Genomic DNA, 19,624 nt, shown 5'->3' on the forward strand with positions numbered 1-19,624 from the left:
CTATCTATCTATCTATCTATCTATACTGTCTATCTCCCCTTGTGGGTATTATTGACAATTGCACACTCAGTGTAGATAAAAGTGTTAAGAGTGAAAAAGTGACAAAGAGAAAGAAAAGTATGTTAGATTTATTATAAGGTGAAGTAAATTAAGGTTAAACACTGATAAAAACATCACAACAAAATTAACCCTTCAAGATCAGGATGTAAAACTTCAGTGGCGGGGAGGTTGTTCCACATCAAAGCAGCACATGGAAAAAGTGAAAAAATAATAATTTGCAGTGGTATGGATCTGTGTGTAGGAGAAGGCCTACATGTGACGAGTGAATCTGGTGGGTCGCCCGATATATGATGGTAGGGGCACAGCCACTAAACCATGAACAATTTTGAAATATAATAACCAAGAGATTATTTCACATTTCTGCATTATTTAGCAAAAATATCGATATTTTTGTATTGAAAATCGGATCACGTGTTACCATGAGCATATCTTTCTACAAAGTGCTTTAAGATGACACTGCTTTTACTAAAAATATAAATTATATTCAGATGGAGATTCCCTATTGCGCTATTTGTGACATGTCTTTTGTTGAATCACCAACTTGGAGTAAAATAATATGCAAGTGTAACGAGAGCATGTTTAACAAGAAACGACTGCACTGCTAATGTTATTGAAGGATATTTAATACATACGGAGTGCTGTAGAGAATTTATTCATACACGACATGTAAACAACAAGAGCGAAAAAATAATAAGACGTCTGCGTCAACACGGTCCTCCTATTCGTTTGATTTTAAGAATAAATGTCTGTTTTGTTGGAAAGATGCAAAAATCACAAACCAAAAAGAAGCATTAGTTTTTATGCTGTTCGCACTATTGACTTTCAAAATAAAATGAAGGACAAATGTGCTGAGAGAGACGATGGCTGGTCAGCAGCTGATGAATTTATCATCAAATCTGTCAATGTCAGGACTAACCGCGAAATTCCTGATTTTCAGATTGCGAGGCAAGTCCTAGTAAAAAGTTTGCAAGTAGACCAGACAGTACAGATACAAATGAGGGTTTTAAAACAGTTGCTTCCTGTATAGAGGACAATTTTGGATGTTTATTTTCACTTAGTGATCTTGGAAGCATTATGGAAGAGCAGTGTAGAGAAAGAACATATTCAAGTAAACATTTAAAGAAGAAATAAATTGACCATTTTGGGGATATTCTTTCAATAAATACCATAACTGGAAAAGAGGACACGTTTACGCTTAAACAAACTGCTGCTGAAATGTTTTATGAATCGGTGAAATCAGTTTCTCAGCAGATGAACAGACAAAAGCTGCAGCAAAAATCATCAAAGATAACATCGATCTAGTACAACCAAACATGAGAATGTATCAAAGCATTTGAAACTATTGCTTCTGTCCATATTTTGTATGTAAAATCGTCACATATCTACCTTCAGAAAATGGTGAAAATAATAGATGAGAATCCTGATTTATATCATCGTCGGATACCCACGGCTAATTCATTCCGTTACTCTCCAGCATTAGCCGTGTGACAAAATAAGCAATACACGCCGTTTTGACCTTAACTGTAACCTTTCAGTAGACCAACGAACTCGCAGTTTTCAAAAAGAATTTCGCTTTGGAGGTGTCAATGCTTCGCCTTGATAATTGCGATTTGATACACCAAGCTTTTCCATCCACCTGTCCTAGTGCTTAAAACACATCGCGTCCATGTAAGAGACTATAGATACTTTTACTTTGAAAGTCGTTTGAATTCTCAATTTAAAAGTATACGCCTGCACGACGAAATTCCATTTCTACGGACGACGCAATTTTGACAACAAACCCGAAGTCTCTTTAGTACGAGTTGTATCATTGGTAAAAAAATATCCTCTTGAAAACGTGAGGGATCCAATGAAATAACTGGATTTGACACACCCTTAAACGGTGAAAAGAGCTCGTAATGTCCCACGGTCGATTCATGGAGAGTAACGGAAGGGGTCGAACGTGGGTATCCGACGATTGATTTATACAAGCAATTTCTGAGTGTATTCCATAACATTAGACCGAGTGACAGATATTGGGCTGGTTTGTCTAACAATTGATCAAGTTTTAATGACAACCTTAAAAACCTCGGGATGCTTAACAAGAGGACTTTTTGAATTATATCAATGCCAGCGAATGCCCGAATTAACAATGTCATGCAGGAATGCTCGAAAACTGGTTATGAGACTAGTGATCAAAACAAAGAAGGGGGAGAGTCAAGGTCCGCCATTTGATGAAGCGGACTTAAACTTGAGAAACAGAGAAACTGATGTAACTGCTCATGGCAGAGTGAACGTTGACAACGCAAGGAGTATAGGGCAAGACAAAGTAAGCAAAAGTAAGCAATATAACAGGAATACACTCAAATGGTAAAAAGCGATAATGATGCTTGATAAGATTTCTATGAAGGACACTGGCGGCACAATACAAAGAATACCTGCAGTGGCTGATTGTTATGTGGAAGATCTCTCAACGATATTCAACCGCGAGCTATGCAGTATCCCTTCTTCATTGTTTGAAAATGATGGATTACCTCGTGTCCCTCAGAGGTCAATGCTGGCTAATACCAATTGGAAATTGGGCGATTGTTCCAAAACAAAAGAAGCACCAGAACCAACAGATGATCCCAAAGTAATGTTTGTTGGACGGCTGTTCTCTTCTGCAAAATATCCATTGGTCTAAAAATAAAAATAGTACATTCATGTCGATATGCGAGGAATAATTGGCCATCAACAATGGACATAACACACCGTCGTCGATGTAGAGGCACGATTGAAACCAATGTGAAGTATTCATACAACACTCCATTCAGATCGAAGAAGGAGTTCGTTCTCAAAAATATGGCTAACCAGTAAGCTTTTATTACATTACTTCGAACATATTATTAAGAAAATAACGACAATGTCACATATGCACCAACGGATGCTGACAGGCGTTTCGTTGAAACCGCTATAGAGTTAGCTGACGAAAGAAACTTGAGATCGGCGTGGATACCGACCTGCTCGCTCTGCTATGTTATCATGTCGGTGATGATTCAAAACATGTTTACTTTAGATCAGACACACATAGTACTTCAATAAAATCCCCAAACACGTGGGATAAACATAACACCAACAGTATATTGACAAGGAAAATATGCAGTTTGCTCCCCTTTTTACACGCTTTAACAGGTTGCGACATTACCTCACATTAATTCGGTGTAGGGAAGACATCGACACTCAATATTGTACGAAAGATTTAACCTTTTACGATATTGCTTTATGTTTTGTCGTCAGCCAAACGAAGTTGAAAGTAATAAAACTTTGAGAAAAAGCACAACTGTCAGTTATTAACACGAGGTAGCACTCTGAACGCAAAACGTTTTACACGTGTTGCTTCTCAAGTAATGAGAAGTATCACTATTTTTCAAGATCAAAGCTTACCTACAACATCATGTCATAAATATTCCACTCCCTTCGTGTGTACTACTTCCAAGTACAAAACTGGACATCACGTCTCCACCCGGAAGAATGGGTTTGGGAAGTTTCTGACGGAGTTTTAGTCCCGATTAAAACTCCCCCCTGTCCCGGAATATTTGTTAAATGTAATAAGATGTATTTGCAAATCTTATTGAGATCCAAAAAGATGTTCATCAATAAAACATGGCTTGGATTGTTCTGCGGGATGTGGGGACTGTAGAGGAACGAGTTATTCGAATTTCCGTATGATAGAAGAACACAAAAAGACGACGGGTCCAATGATATTTAAAACTTGTATTAACTTTGCCTTAATGCTTAATGACACGACACGATGAGGCGAGTCTAATGCGCACCAACAACATACGATTTCATGAACAAAAAGAGTGTAATTGTCTCATAAAGACCCCTTCACACATCTAGAGCCCTCAACATAAAAGGGAAATTCCAATGATAAGTGTAGTGGGTGGGATAATTTGACTCATCTTTATGAAACATAGTATATAATTATTCAATAATGATCATATCAATAATGATAGTTGATTAAAAAAAAGCATTTTCCATAACATCATTCGTTCAAAAATGATTTTATAATAATGTATTTTTCGTTTATACTTGTAATATGGTATGATGTTGTAATATTGGAGTTACAATTTTAATTGTGACGCCAAGTCTACTTTAACACGTTTTTATACATGTCCCACCATATTTCAGAGGGAAATTTTTTCCTGTGGTAATTGAGATATACATCTTAATAAAACTGAAAAAATAATTTCTTTTGCAATCATTTTGAGGTTTGATGCCATTTTCTGCTAGATTAAGCCTACAGATGACCTACAGATGGCACGTTGTTTTAACAATATTTACAAACAATACGCGTAATTCTAATAGACGAGACGCAGAATATTTGAGCTTTACATGACCTTCGTGTATTTTAGCATATAGGTCATTAAAACATAAAATATAGGTCTATGCTTTATATGGAATGCACGTTAAGATATTTGAGAACTGTCAGTTAAATAAATGTTTTTAACAATTATCTAATTGCCAGTTTTAGAAGACTCGAAATTATTAAAGCTGAAGGCATTCGAAATGATTACGTTTACGTATATAACCTTCAAATGTGTTCTCTACGGCGACACAAAAGGCGAGTTACTAACTTTGTATACTGTATGGTCGTTGTTAATTGGTTCACAGACAAGGGTATATGATGAAGAATTCCTGACAAACTGCATAAGACATAAAAGACTGTCATTTAAAAAAAAGCATATCATTGTGCAGCATACTTTTTCATAAGTCAAACGTCACCACGGCCTCTTAATGTGGTATTCATCAGGAAGGAACACTCGGAAGTGTTCATAGGTGAAACTAATTACCCACACTTTATTAAAGATGTCGATATAATTGTATTACCAGAAAATTTAAAGATTTTATTCGAAGAAACATAATACGTATGCTAGAAACCAGAAAAGCATGTTCTGTGTATGGCATTATCATAAAGGGAAAGCATTATATATGTGATGACACAATGTCAACTGTAAGAGGAATCATTCGCAATATTTGTATTGGTAGCTCACGAAGTTTTATTCAAATCATGGTCCAATTAAGTAAATCATCAAAAAAGAAGCCACGATAAATTGTTGTTTACATTAATAGAAAAGTTAGCAGAAAAGATACTAATGAAAATATTCAAAAATATATTTGAAAATATTAAAAGCATAAAATGCGGCACCCCTAAAATTTGGGGTTTCATTCAGTCGTCTTGGCCTTAGGGTGACTACCAGATTCTTGAAAGCCTCTATGAAACCAATCTGACATTCGAGTTGATCATCATGGTATATAAACAGTTTTTTTAAAATATAGAGTATTTTAATCGGATTCTGTACCCAGAATTAATTATCCGCCATCGTGCTTCCCTCGCCATTTTCCAAAATCAAAGACAAAGAAAAAAACATTGTATAGATAAACCTAAAAGTAGTCCTTTTCATAACACTTTCCAGTTGTACAGCTTCAACGTACCATACATTTGGCAATTTATCTTGTTAAGGATAACTATCTTCTTCTCCTTTTAATGACGATGGCCTGCTGTGACTGGTGTTGTTTATTATGTTTTACATTATGCTCTACCTGCAAGTATATACTAGCTTCATTTATGCAATGTTTGGGTCTAGACGACACACAACAATACTGCTATACATGTTATGCTCAATAGATAAGGTCATAGGCATCCTTCCGTTTGAAATCCGAGACAAATATTGATCTATAACCTATAAGTCCATGGTATGTCCACTTACTACACATCAATTAAAAAATAGATAGGGAATGCAATGTCTTTAAAGTTACTGACATGAATCGAAAATTAAAAGATTACAATCATAAGAACAAATTTCTTATTTGAAGTCGTATTGTGAATTTTCTCATTAAAGTTAGAGAACAATATATTTTCTCATCGACATATGATCTACAAGTGTTAAGTAGCAAAAGCTTCCTTTTACTTAAAAAATGTTTTACAGCATGATGTTACAAGCAAACAGTCATCCTAAGGATTTCGCTTTACTTCTGCTTGACCTTGTTAACAAATTACTTATAATTTGTAATTTACCCTAACGTTCACTTCATTTACGTATTGAACGCTTCATTTGTATATTTTGGATTCATATTATTTTACAATATCAGTATCAAATAATTTTCATACAACATTAGGTTGGAAAAAATGCATCTACAAAGTATCGTATTTGATTGTTATATTATGCGCGGCCTGTTGATAAACATGTGTTGATATATTTTTAACACAGTACAGTATACATGCGTATTTAAAATTTAATAGAAGTTTGTGTTGTGGTGCATGAAAAGGCTTCACAAATGTAATTACTTACTTGATAAATAGTGTGTTTTTTCCATCAATCTCATGTAGTTTTCAGCGACGGGATTAAGTAAAGCGCAATTCTTAAAAGATTAATATGATTGCAGTAATAGACATGTATGTATCAGAATTTATGAGAAAACATAATTTTTTAAAATAGGATATCAAGCAACGAATTTATTCAACTCAACACAAATTATATGAATACATACATTCACAGTGCAAACTCGTATCAAATGCCATAGCAACATGAACACTATCTGAAGTAGTATATTTACAGCGAAACAGTTTCTTAAATAAATGTACATGTGTACATACATATGAATAATGTTTTATGTTGAATGGAAGCGACAATAACAATTCCTAGCTCAATACATTAAATTATATCCTATGAAAATCTAATACTACAAAAACGACCTCAACGATATCAAATTTAACAATTGTACAGCAAAATTGTAATCCCCGTACTTAAAGCAGGTATGATATCATTCATAATTAAACAAATACAATAACGTATTTACAATCTATCAAAAAGTTTTATAATAAATGGCAATATTTCAAAATGGTCATGAAAGAAAGCAAATAAACAAAATTAGCACAAAGTAAAATATGTTATGTGTCTTTTGTAATCAATTTCTCAGCTTTCAATATCCAGATGTGTGAAAAAACCTTATTTCTATTATTAAGTTTATCAGTAAGTACTCCATATATTTTGCATTGCAGTTGAGTTTAGAATTTGTTTATTTGTAAATATTTTTATTTATGTTTACATTAAATGTATGGTTTTACATAAGCATTCTAAACCATACATCATAGTGGATATCATCAACACGACTGCCTTCCATAATCATCCTTTGGTCTACCTTCCCCACTATTTCATTTAATCGTTGAAATGTTACCAGCTTAATGAGATCTGAGACGTGGGTTGCACCGGGCCTCTTGGAGAGTTGGTATGAGAGAGAGCTTAACAGCCAAACCAACTCCAGTTCAATTCTCTTTCTACTGTACCAAAGTAATGGCTCGGGGTGAGCAACTATTGCTTTCCTTAATTTTTGCAATCTCAAAATTACTCTGGGGCCCTCGTTGATCATGTCCGTAAGCTTTGCAACAAATTCACTCTGCCTCTCAGACACTAGCCCACTGGCTGCCATCAAATTCCTCTCCGGAATCATATAGTAAGGAAGCTGCTGTGTGTTAATTGCAGTTCTCAGATCGCATAATGCTTTATTCAGCCAATGTAACAAACTCCGTTCATTAAATAATGATTGTAGGTTTTTCTCTGCTTGCCATAGTATAATGTTTTTCAAGGTATACGACGTTATCTCTTTGTTACGGGGTTTGAGTACATCTTTCTTCACCATTTTCAATAAAATGTAGAGCTTCACCTGAACGTCGTTGAGATTAAATACCAGCTCCTTCTCTCCGGTATTAAAACAAATCCTCCATTCGACATGTGAATATTCACTCTCCTTGAATCCAACAGGAGTTACACATGCTCCCATGCTCACGACATTCTGAACTACAGATGGCGATGGCCAATGTCTTGACCTTTCGGCCCATCTCTGCAATATACTTGGGCAGTGACATCGTAGTGAATACACCATGTCCCTATCCAAGATTCCGAAAAACACATTCGGCAACGATGGACCTGCGCGGTTTTTTGACACTCCAATACCTCGAGATTTCTTTTTACATTCATGTATGAATAAGTCACTACTCACGATTGTGCGACCATATCCATCATCACAAAACGAATTGGCGAGGGCTGGAAGTATCCAACCGCACCTCTCTTTGAGCAATCTGCAGTGTCCTGGGTAACTCATACGGGTGTGCAATCTCAAGACAGTGGTCTCGCTTGAAAGGTTGACATGCTGAATACCATCTTCTAAACACATGACATCTGGTAGTATATACACAAGGTCCGTATCACTCTCCAGGAAGAATGACAGTCCCTCGCCCTTGCTACCTGAAATTATGCTTGTTGCACCATACTGCTCATACAGGCCTGCATTATACAGCATTTCGTGTTGTTTGTAGATGTCTCTCCGTGCCTTTATGATCTCCGGTCCATAGCCAAGACAGTTCATCAATCTGAATAACTCTTCTGATGTATTTTCACACTGAAACTGTGGTATGTCTCCTTTGTCATATGCATGTTTAAAAAAAGAATTACGATAAGTATACAAGCATAATTCAAACAACATAAATAAATACAATGAATTTTACATGGATAACTTTTTAACCGACACATTAACCCAATGCTTTAACAGACAGTAGAATATCAGTAAAAAAAGAAAAGTGATCACCTCTTACAACCGAACAATCACTGTCTTATATGTATGCTTGAAAAACAATGAACTAAAAGTCAATACACATGTATATCGATTCTAGTTTATTCTCTAATTCGCTTTGCTTTATCTTACCCATGTGTAAACAATAACAATGCGTTACTATATAATATATATTTAGATATTTGTGTTTGTGTAATAATGATACTTTTGCTTAAATTGATAAGCAAACTACTTCTACTTATCATGTTTATCTTACATTAAATTGTACAATGTCTCTCATGAATAAGTGGAAAACAAAACAAAACGAAACATGCAGAAATACTCATTTATCCATCTTAAATACTAATAACAACAAGAGGGCCACGATGGCCCTAGTTCGCTCACCTGAGGGGAGTCGGTTCATTCAATCTTTACCAAATGTCAAACTTGACCTAGATATTGTCCAGACAAACATCCTGTCAAGTTTCATCATTATTGAACCAAAACTCCGGCATATGGAGTGTTTTTGTTTTTGTAAGATTTGACCTTGTTACCTATATTTTGAGTTGACAAACATCAAACTTTGCTTACAAAAATAAATATATGACCAAGATTCATAAAATCTGAAACAAAATTGTGACCTCTAGAGTGTTTACAAGGGTTTTGTATACTATAATGAAAATTTGGACAATCTAAGGGCAATAATTATGGCATTAATCATGTGAGTTTGCTCATTATCAAACTAGACTGTGATCTTTCAGCAACTTTGATAAAGAATGCTTGAGAAATGTGAATGCTAGAGTGTTTACACAAATGTGGACGGACAGACGGCGGACAAAGACCAATCCTAAAACCTCACCTGAGCAATCAGGTGAGCTAAATAGTCTGTTTCACCGATCTGAGCAATTTTCCTACTTGTCAGAGAAATCAATAAAACCCATGTATTGACTAAGTGTAACGATGATTAGGCAAAAAATGTGACTTCTATAGTGTTCGATCACAAGGTTTCTCTCTAGTCACATAAGGAAAACTGCCCCACCCCCCTGGCGGCCATGTTTTTTACCGATCTGGACCATTTTTGAACTCGTCCGAGATATCAATAAAACCAATGTGTTGACTTATTTTCATGATGATTGGCCAAAAAATTTAACTTCTAATGTGTTTACAATGTTTCTCTATAGCCAAATAAGGAAAACTGTCCCGCCCACTGGCGGCCATGTTTCCAACGGACTGGAACCACTTTTGAACTCATCCAACATATAATTATCGAAAATATTTGGACCAAAGTAACATGAAGATTGGGCATAAAATGTGACTTTTACAGTGTTAACAAGGTTTTTCTTTTTTGACCTAGTGACCTAGTTGTTGACCCAGCATGACCCAGTTTCGAACTCGATCGAGATATCATTGGGACAAATCTTCTGACATAGTTTAACGAATATTGGACAATTAATGTGGCCTGTAGACTGTTTACAAACAAATGTGGACGACGGACGGACGGACAGACGACGGACAAAGACCGGTCACAAAAGCTCACCTGAGCTAACAAGAATAACTCAAATATTATACTGCTATCCTTAATGACGCTTTTATGCGGGACACCTTTTCACAAAGGAAACATAAGTGATTGCCTATGTTCTTTTAAACTATGTGATTGTTAACCGTTGACATATTTTTTCTGAATGATAGGTTAATATACATCGATGATGCCTATTTAGTTATAGACCTCCTCTTATAGATCTCAATAACAACTTAATAACCTTGCTAACAGAGATCTGATGACTGAATGTAAAACGAGGAGTTACGACTCGCTGATCGATCGCCTTATACATGGCAAGAAAACCCACTAACAGGAAAAGACGACTTAACGTAATTGTCGGTCTTTGTGTAACTTCTATAAACACCGATTATAACCAAGGAATTACGAATTGACGTAATGATGGATCTCCGTAGCACACCTAATTAACACTATTTGCCATGGAGTAAAGACTTTACCGATCTCTGTCAAACAAATACAGTACCACTTACCGAGAAACGAACCATGAATGTGATGAGTGATCTTCGTCGAACTACTTTTTACCACTACTCACCGTCGAATGAAAACTGACTGTGCTGAATTGACGTTGGACGCTTCCAGAATCTGATTCGTTATAACCTTTTCCTCCCTCGGCCATTATTTTTATCTTCTTAAATAGGACCGCAGTAAGCGAGCCATACATCCGTCTAGATATTCCATATAAGAAATAAACAGAAGTGATTTTTAAATGAATGCTATTCATTTATTTGCACATGCAGTATATTTGAATGTAAGAAAACCATGCGTTGTCATGAACATTTTTTTACATTTTACGTTATTTGTTGCAGATGACGGAGAAAGTAAATCTAATTTATGATTGAAACAACTGGTTATGCGTATTTAACTCATACGGTAACCGTCATAAATGCATCCAAATAGCAATTCACCATTTTCTGGTTACCGATTTTTTTAATTCTTTCATCATAACAATTTTGTCTGAGAGACACACCATGCAGTTCATTAAGAATTCAATTGTGTTGTAAACAATAGTTTGTCCCATCTGAAATGCTAGGAAACGATTCATGTGGCCATATCTGCAATGTTACAAAACTATTCAAGAAACATAATTATATATTACGTTTAAAAATAAAGTTGCAAAACATCTTTACACCATAGATAGTAGTTCAATGAATTAAAACACATTACGTTCGATCGGATGCGAACTTATTGAACATCATTTCAAATATTCAAAAGCGATACTCTGAAATATAAATAGAATATTACTTTGTTTGATTTCATTCCCGATATTTATACAATAAACAAATAATTGTTCTGTCATATTCACGTGCTTATGTTGTATTTTGTGTTGTTAAAAGTTACTAATGTGATCTAATAATAGCACAACCAGCTTTAAATAGTTATTTCAATCAGTTAAACATAAATTGAACTCGAGCGACAATTAAAGTGTGTAATTATCAACAAATAATGAGTGAACTGGTAATTACTTGTTACTGTCCTGACGACTTTATCCTTCACAACTCAGATGAGTTATCCTTGACTTTGTGCCCCATTTCACCTGCCTATCAACTTTTAACACATGTTCCGACTTAGATTAGCTTGTCGGAGAATACCGATGGTTAGTTATTTATCTTTAGTCAATTGCTGTCGATCAAAATTCAAAGGAAAAGAGTGCTACCGAGATTAAAAGGGTAAAGTTATTTAGAACATAAAATAATGCATGCATTACAACATACGGGATTATTTATTTTAAGTAACTAAAGTTTATCCCGTAGTGCGCTCGCTAGACTTTGGAGAATTTATCTAATCCGTAGGCAGATACAACGCTATTCAGCACTAATGGATGTTTCATACTATTGATGTGCATACCATTAAATGGAAATATAACTTGTTAAGAGATATGTCAACGAAATTATTTGTTCAACAAAGGACACTCGACTTATCAGACGATAGGAAGAACATCATACATTTGACAATCGCCTGTTTGATTGGTTTTGTTCGCCGTTTTCAACAGTTTTCATAAAGATAGCAATGAAAGCCTACACAAATTAACCGCTAAATCTTGTACAATATCTTTGCAACCTAGGTTGTGTTTACTTAAGGTTTTCTGAGTTTGACATGTTGCGAGGTTGCGTTTTATGTTATATGAACTATTTTACAATTGCAAGGCATGACACTTATCGAATTACATCGACACAAAACAGAACAATATACCGACTGGAAAGGAATAAAAGGAGCTACATACTAACTGAAAAAAAAAACAGTTTAATTAATGAAGTCATTATATTTTGACTGCTGAAAAAAATCATCTGACCACTAGAATTGTCAAGCAAGGGTTATTTGACTCCTGGTTTTTAAAATCTATTGAAATCCTATATATTATTTCAGAGTAAAGCGTTTGTATTCCAAGGCAGCCAGCACTGGCACGGTGGATAAAACGTTCACCCTATGCTTTTACATTGACGATTTGCTGAGAATATTGAGGTTAATAAGGAAATCCCCCATAGACAAAATTCCATGTTGATCCAGCTAATCCGAAGTCGATGGTCTCCACCATCGCCCGTCATTTATATCCAGTAATTGCGGAGCTGCGAGAATCCAAGAGAGCAAGAATCAAGGGCACACGCGGTAAAACTTACATTTAAATAAATTAATCTATACAAATTGGTACACGGTGTATGGATTTTTAACTGATTTTTTAACATACCATCACTGTAAAAAAATAAAAACTCGTCAAAGTTGAAATGAAAGATAATTGGTACATTTACGACATGGTTTTATAGGATGTTTGAAAGCGCTTGCTTAACCCTGAGTGTTGGGTTTGTACTGTAAGCAGATGACAATATAATTTGAAATGATGCTTGAAGTGATTGTTTTCCGTGGGAAGTCGTGACAAATTGTGTAACATTATGGTACTGTCATCATAATGTAATACTAGTGCTAATATTTACTATTGCTATACAGTTGATTGCATTGTAATACATTAACTACTAATTGATAAAGAACTTATCTACAATTGCTGAAATTCTAATTAACAACTCAGACACGAGTAATAAACCAGACCAAATAGTAGAAAAATGACAGTTCTGTATGTATATTGCATACTCCAAATAATCGTTCATTTGCTAGTTAAGAACTCAAAAACATAAGTATATTAAAATGCCAATTTTGTTTGAACTGATTTCGTGATATTATTTGTGTGAGTTTAAGCGGACAGGTGTCGTGATTTTTGTTAAGATTTTATGCTAGTCTCTTGATCAAATATAGGAAGTTAATTGCTTAATAGCCTCACATTAAGATGAATACATTTAGTTTACCTATAGGTAAATAATAGTTGGAGTTTTGAAATAATTGAAATTTGATTTGGCAAAATGTTGAAAAAGGGAACATTTATCATAAATTGTATCAATCATAGTATTGTTTCATTAGTATTAAATTGTGTATTCATTATGGTAAGGATTTTGTTGTGCTCCTTATTATAACTATTCTAACAAAAAATATTAGGGTAAGACTGGTTAGTGAAGAAGCTGTTATTATAACATTTTAGTTCTACACCATGAATAAAATAACATGCATCTTTAAAAATCGACACGTCTTAAATAATAACATGCAACTGCATCATGATTCAAAAGTTTAAGAGCTTATAGACGGCTATACTCTAAATAACTAATTATTGAAGTATTCGCACATAAAATCATTTTTATAAGAAACACACAGAAAAACATATAAATTTAATAGTAGTTGCAAAAGAATTAATAGTAGTTGAAATACAATTATTTATGAAATATACATGAAGTTCCACGCTTAACTTTACGACAATGAATATGAATTTCAAACTATTTTAATGTTTTACAGTTTGACCATTTTTTAAAGGTCAAAATACCTTGCAGATTCGTCCTATTGGGAGTTTTTTTATTTAAATGCCTTCGGCCCTTGTTCTGGGGTTAGAGTAACACTAATTTTTTTAAGAATTACAAATGATGTTCTTTACTAGGGGCACAACATGCTGCAACTAGACATGTCGTTTATTAAACACACATCTAAAAAAGACGCCCTTTTAATACAATAATTTCCTTTAAATTATTTGTCGAAATATTTAGATTAACAACCTGATGTATATACATGTATGCTCTGCAATTTAAGGTGAATACTCGGGTTAGATAGCGCTCATACGAGTACTGGGAACACTTAATGTGTCGTCCAAGATTAGACTGTACAGTCCCCACAGGCTAATTAGTCGACATTTGCCGCTTTTATGGAATTGTTTGTTGAATGGAAGCCTCTTCTTACTAAAATTCCAACAACATTTATCACAGTAAGACCGGTCAGATGCTGAATTGCCGCCCATTCGACTAAAATCACGGTAAGCAGTTCCTTGGTAACATCAGCTAATGTCGACGTGACCATAGGCTACGGCAAAACTGACACAACGCAGAAGTGTAATGTCTGTTCGAACGCATTCTGTTCGAACGGAAACATGCACGCTACAAACAAGCCGTACATTATGTATACAAAAATTGTCTTCCGTTTGAAGAGATTTGGCTGGGTTGCTTCTTAACTGAGCATTTTTCTGTAAACACTGAGCTTAACAAAAGAAATACCATGCACATGTGCTAACATAAAGCTTGTTTGAATTAAATTTCAGTCTTCGATATTCATATACAATGATATTATTTTATGTACGAGCACTGTAGTTTAACATGAAATGATGATAATACGAATGCTTCTTTGCAGTTTGTGTGTACAGTGGTTGGTTTTATAATCAAATTATTCGTTATGTATTTTTTTTAAATCGTAATGCCAATAAATTTACAAACGTTTTAATAACCAGTTTCTATGAATTTAATGCATTATAACACACATATATGATGGAGCATATCCGTTCTGTATATAGTTTTGGATGGTGCATCAGCATTTAAATAGAGATACAATTATTTATCATGGAACATCTAAATCTCAATAAAAGTGAAAATATATTGTTGTTGTTTTCAAATTCCAAAAATGACACCTACTAATCATGGAATATCTCAATTTTAAATCAGTGAAACTATATTGATTTTGCAAATGACTTAAACTGCATCGTTGAGCTAATAAGAATGATCTTCAGGTTTTGACACTTGCATACTTTCATATGTATTATTATATTGTAACGTTATATATATATATATATATATATATATATATATATATATATATATATATATATATATATATATATATATATATTGTTGGTGTTTTGTTGTTGGTCGTTTTTTGTGCATTTTTTGAGGGTGTGGTGTGGGTTGGGTGGAGCATTTCACAAGAAGAATTTCATTTCGTATTAGCTAACACTCATACATCAAATATTATGTTCACAATTTCAGATCATAATGGTGTGTGGTTTCTGTGGTTATATATATTATAATACCTATCGCAGTCCGGTACTCGTATACTCCTCAGTTACAGGTCTGGTAATGGTAGCAATAACCACGCACCTGCTATGCAAATTATTGCAGAAAGCAGAAAGCAGGAAGCTACCCTTGAATTTAAGCTTTTAATAAATCAATTCTTGTGTTGTTAAATAAATGTTAACAATTTGGATTAGGTATATGCACGTGAAATAATTAATATTTAATTGTTTTCAACACCACGATACCTCTCCAATAAGGTAGGGGAAATTCAATCAGAAGAGATACTCGCAGTTTGGCGCCGACGATATTTTGAGAATTTTTACAAATATCGGTTAGATATACACAGTATTTGTTTGGCGAGAATGATATCGTCTAATCCGGTATCGATGTAGGTATGCACTCATTTAATTAACATTAATTATCGTGTTCATTATGTCTAAGAAAATCTGTTCCAGATCATACCAGCGTCATGTAGTACCGGATTTGTCTCCATTTGTAAAACATGTAAAATGTAACATTTTTGTAATTGATAATAATCATAAACTTATAAAAATCAAAGATTCGCTTTGCGAATTGGCTAATTTTGATCTCTGCATGATTTTTTGCAAACTTAGAAACTAGAAACATTCAATCAGTTAGAGATTGTATGGTTCGGTTAAATGTTCTGTTCTTTCAGTTTGTCACTTCACTTAATTAATATTTGTATGCAGTGTAATATTATTTTTCAGTATATGTGGATCTAAGTTCCATTCATGAAGTTTACAAGCTCTTAATTAATACAATTATTTAATTAAATCCTGGAAGTTGTTCAAAGATATTGAGCTGTAACATTTCTTTGCATATTTTCAGTTCTTAATTTCTTACAGTATTTTTTTTATTATTGTATTATTTGTTTGGCTGTTTTATTTTCAATAAGTGTGTGTTTAACAATTCTAACAAAGTGGGTTTTATCATCATTGTGTGTCTGTTTCATCTTACAAAAGTAATCATATTATATTTAATATAGCAATTCATTGTCTATTTTTCAGATTTCCTGGTGCTGCCATTCTTATTTTCACCCACATATCTGGATAAGAAAACAGATTACTACCTGCATATTCAACCGTAAGTGTTTTAACCACTAGTTCATAAATAAAATTGTGTTTAAGAGAGAAATAATACTTCTTTTAAAGTTTTCTTAAATACCCGGTTGTATCACATTTGTATTGGGTGGGTTTGGCAGTTGTACATGTTTTGGATATTTTTTTTTAATACTTACCAAATAAGGTGTTGTTTTTTAACATATATTCTTGTTATGTTGTACATTATTTTCAAATGTGATATTGATTCACGTTCAAGTTTGAAATTTGGAACAATCAACTTGTTATTGTCTATGTCATGAATTTTTGGGTCCTGCGTTGGTGGGGGGGGATGGGGTATGGGTAACATGTTTAAGACTTGCTCGCTCACCATTATTCGTTGACGATCACACAACATGATCAAACGATACGCTCGTGCGCTTTAGTGCAAGTTCAAATCCTTCTTGAGACAACTTAAGAGAAAATATTGTTTGGCAATTGGACTGTTTTTAAGTTTTTATCAATTAATTCGAGGTAGTAGATTGTATTTGTTTTAATGAGAGTCTATATACTAGGTGAATACCGTCGAAATGCCCAACATTTGTATCGTATACAAGATAAGTATTGATGCAAAGCATCAAATGGCATCGGGAATTTCAGTGTTAAAGGCACTCAATGAAGTTACATTGAACGACTTTGTTTCAACTGTAAATATTAATATATTGGCCGATTATTTTAAACAAAATAGAAAAAGATACTGGTATAACCATTATCTATGATTTTGTGTTATAACCCCCAAATAACCATTATCTATGATGTTGTGTTATAACCCCCAAATAACCATTATCTATGATTTTGTGTTGTAACCCCAAAATATTTCATAGTTCATTTTATTTACATTGGTTTCTTTTTTTACTGGCATCCGTGTGCAGATTATATTAATGGAACAGAACTGTGTAGGTTTTAAAAAATCTGCTTCATCATGTAAGCGTAATTTCATATTTTTCTCAACTTCAAGGGGAGATGATTCCTCACGTATTCATACGTTGCTCATTTACGATATATTTCATGGGCATAATAAAACAAAAAATCGTTACAATAAAACAGCATATTTATTTAAACTAAAATGTCTACATCGAAACAAAAAGTTAACATAGAACACAAATAAAATAATTTAATAATCTACTGGGGCTCGAACCTTGGGCCTCTCACATGTGAAGCGAGCGTGTAACCACTACACTACGGAACCGCTTGAAAAATCACCTTATAACTAAGATATTTATCAGCTATTAATAGTCGGTTTAAATGTAAACCCGGAAGTTTAAATGCTGGATAGTGAGTGGGGTTAAAGGTCCATACCAAAGGACCATACCACTGGCAAGATACGGGTCAGGCCTGCGGCCTTCTATATGTGGTTCATATAAAAAATCTGTAGGAGGACTTGATAGTAATTAGACTGGGGTGCTGTGATGGTGCTCCTCATTGATAAGCGGCTGCTTCCTTTATCAAGACTCATTATAACAATTAATAATACGTGTCACGCTTCGCGCTCTATAGCGCCTTTACTAGTTACTAGGTGGTTGCTAGGATAGTGGAACAAAGAAGTTTTGTTTTTATGCAAAACCAGAAAGTTTCACCGGTTCGCGTATTTGCTCAGTCCCTGTGATCTTTTATTATTGCCTAGTCCTTGTGATCAGTTATTAATTAAAACAATTAGCTTTGTATTATTGGCAATACATGTTGTAGTAAATGTAATAGGCACAAATGCAGTACTTATTTACACTAATTTACACAAAAAATCAGCACTAGGCAAGATATTCTGACAACGAAAATATATACATTGATCCGTAAAATAACTTCTCCTCCCATAAGCGAAAAACAAACGTGCGACGCTAATGACTTTATTTCGAAATGAATTTCCTGTTACTTTCTACGTGTTGTTAAAATACATAATGCAGACAAAAAATATAGTTGTAAACGTGTGTTAACAAGTTGAAACTTTAAGCGCTGTCATTGTTATAAGGTTGTTAAATGCTGTTTTGAAAATACTTTGGTTAGAGATAATCACAAGAAAGTATTCATTATCCACTTCAGCGAATATTCCCCCAGTATGCAATCAATAGCGCGTCATCAGATATAATAATGACTCATTGGCGGCGCGCTTTCGATAACGTTCGATCAGAGAGCCCGCAGGCGCCTATCACGCGATCATGTGCTCCGGAGACAAAGACAAGGGACCGGTGAGCTTATGCATCAATATGTAAATTGAAATGTGACGCACGGTCATAAATCACTGGCGCAACACATTTTTGGAGTTGCATTTATAAACGAGCTAATTAAACTTCAGAGGTTTTTAACTCCCCGTTCTCACAGAGCTGCGACTTTGCGACGATCACCCCGATCAAGCCACGATCTGAAAAAGGTTTGGATCGGGGCGGATCAAGGCCGATCGGAGTCTAAATCGAGCAATTTGGCTCTTTGTGTTTTTGTTCTTGTTTCTTGTTGACCACGATCCCGCTACGCTTGTTTGGAGCATGTTCAAATTAAGCGTGGCGAGAGCGTAAAGCTCTCCGATCATGAAGACTCTACCGTGATCATATTGTGCTTTCGGCCACGCTTTGATCGTAGTAGAAGCGGCGTCTAAGTGTGAACGGGGGTAAGCGATGATTAAATGAAAGTTAACGTAGGTTTTATAGGGTGTTTATATAGTTCGAATATTAAAAAAAAACTATTAAATACTTTTGCGTCAAGTTAAAGAGTTTGCCCTACTAACAGTAGTTGGCGTCACTGCACGATTGACTTTAAACAAGGGCGCAATGAACGATATATGGTATGAATCGACATAAGGACAGTAATAAACAATATGTTGATACATTGGAATACAATGCGTAAGTACCATTTCTACTGTTTGTCCTCAGGGACATTTAATTGAATGTGGCAAAAATATTATTATTTATATGCAACAAAATACCCTGATAACAGGCAAGTAATTGATGTCTTGCCAATAAGGTTAT

General features: G+C 34.5%; 1 protein-coding gene across 1 annotated transcript; it reads right to left on the reverse strand.

The window, feature by feature from the left end:
• Nucleotides 1–6,515: 6,515 nt before the first annotated feature.
• Nucleotides 6,516–11,777, reverse strand: LOC127870475 (uncharacterized). The gene is made up of 3 exons (XM_052413058.1): nucleotides 11,650–11,777; nucleotides 10,719–10,851; nucleotides 6,516–8,484 (listed from the first exon to the last, which is right to left on the reverse strand). The coding sequence occupies exons 2-3, from the start codon at nucleotides 10,845–10,847 to the stop codon at nucleotides 7,144–7,146; spliced, it is 1,470 nt and encodes a 489-aa protein (XP_052269018.1). The 5' UTR covers nucleotides 10,848–10,851; nucleotides 11,650–11,777; the 3' UTR covers nucleotides 6,516–7,143.
• Nucleotides 11,778–19,624: the final 7,847 nt, after the last annotated feature.

This window comes from Dreissena polymorpha, chromosome 2 (assembly GCF_020536995.1).
Source record: "Dreissena polymorpha isolate Duluth1 chromosome 2, UMN_Dpol_1.0, whole genome shotgun sequence".
In the NCBI taxonomy this organism is placed as follows: Eukaryota; Metazoa; Mollusca; class Bivalvia; order Myida; family Dreissenidae; genus Dreissena; species Dreissena polymorpha.

Excerpts from the sequence above, each read along its gene's own strand:
- LOC127870475 (XM_052413058.1), bottom strand. The coding sequence starts at position 10,847 with ATGTATGGCTCGCTTACTGCGGTCCTATTTAAGAAGATAAAAATAATG. Across the intron at positions 8,485-10,718 it reads CAGTCAGTTTTCATTCGACG|TTTCAGTGTGAAAATACATC; the intron begins GTGAGTAGTGGT and ends GACATACCACAG.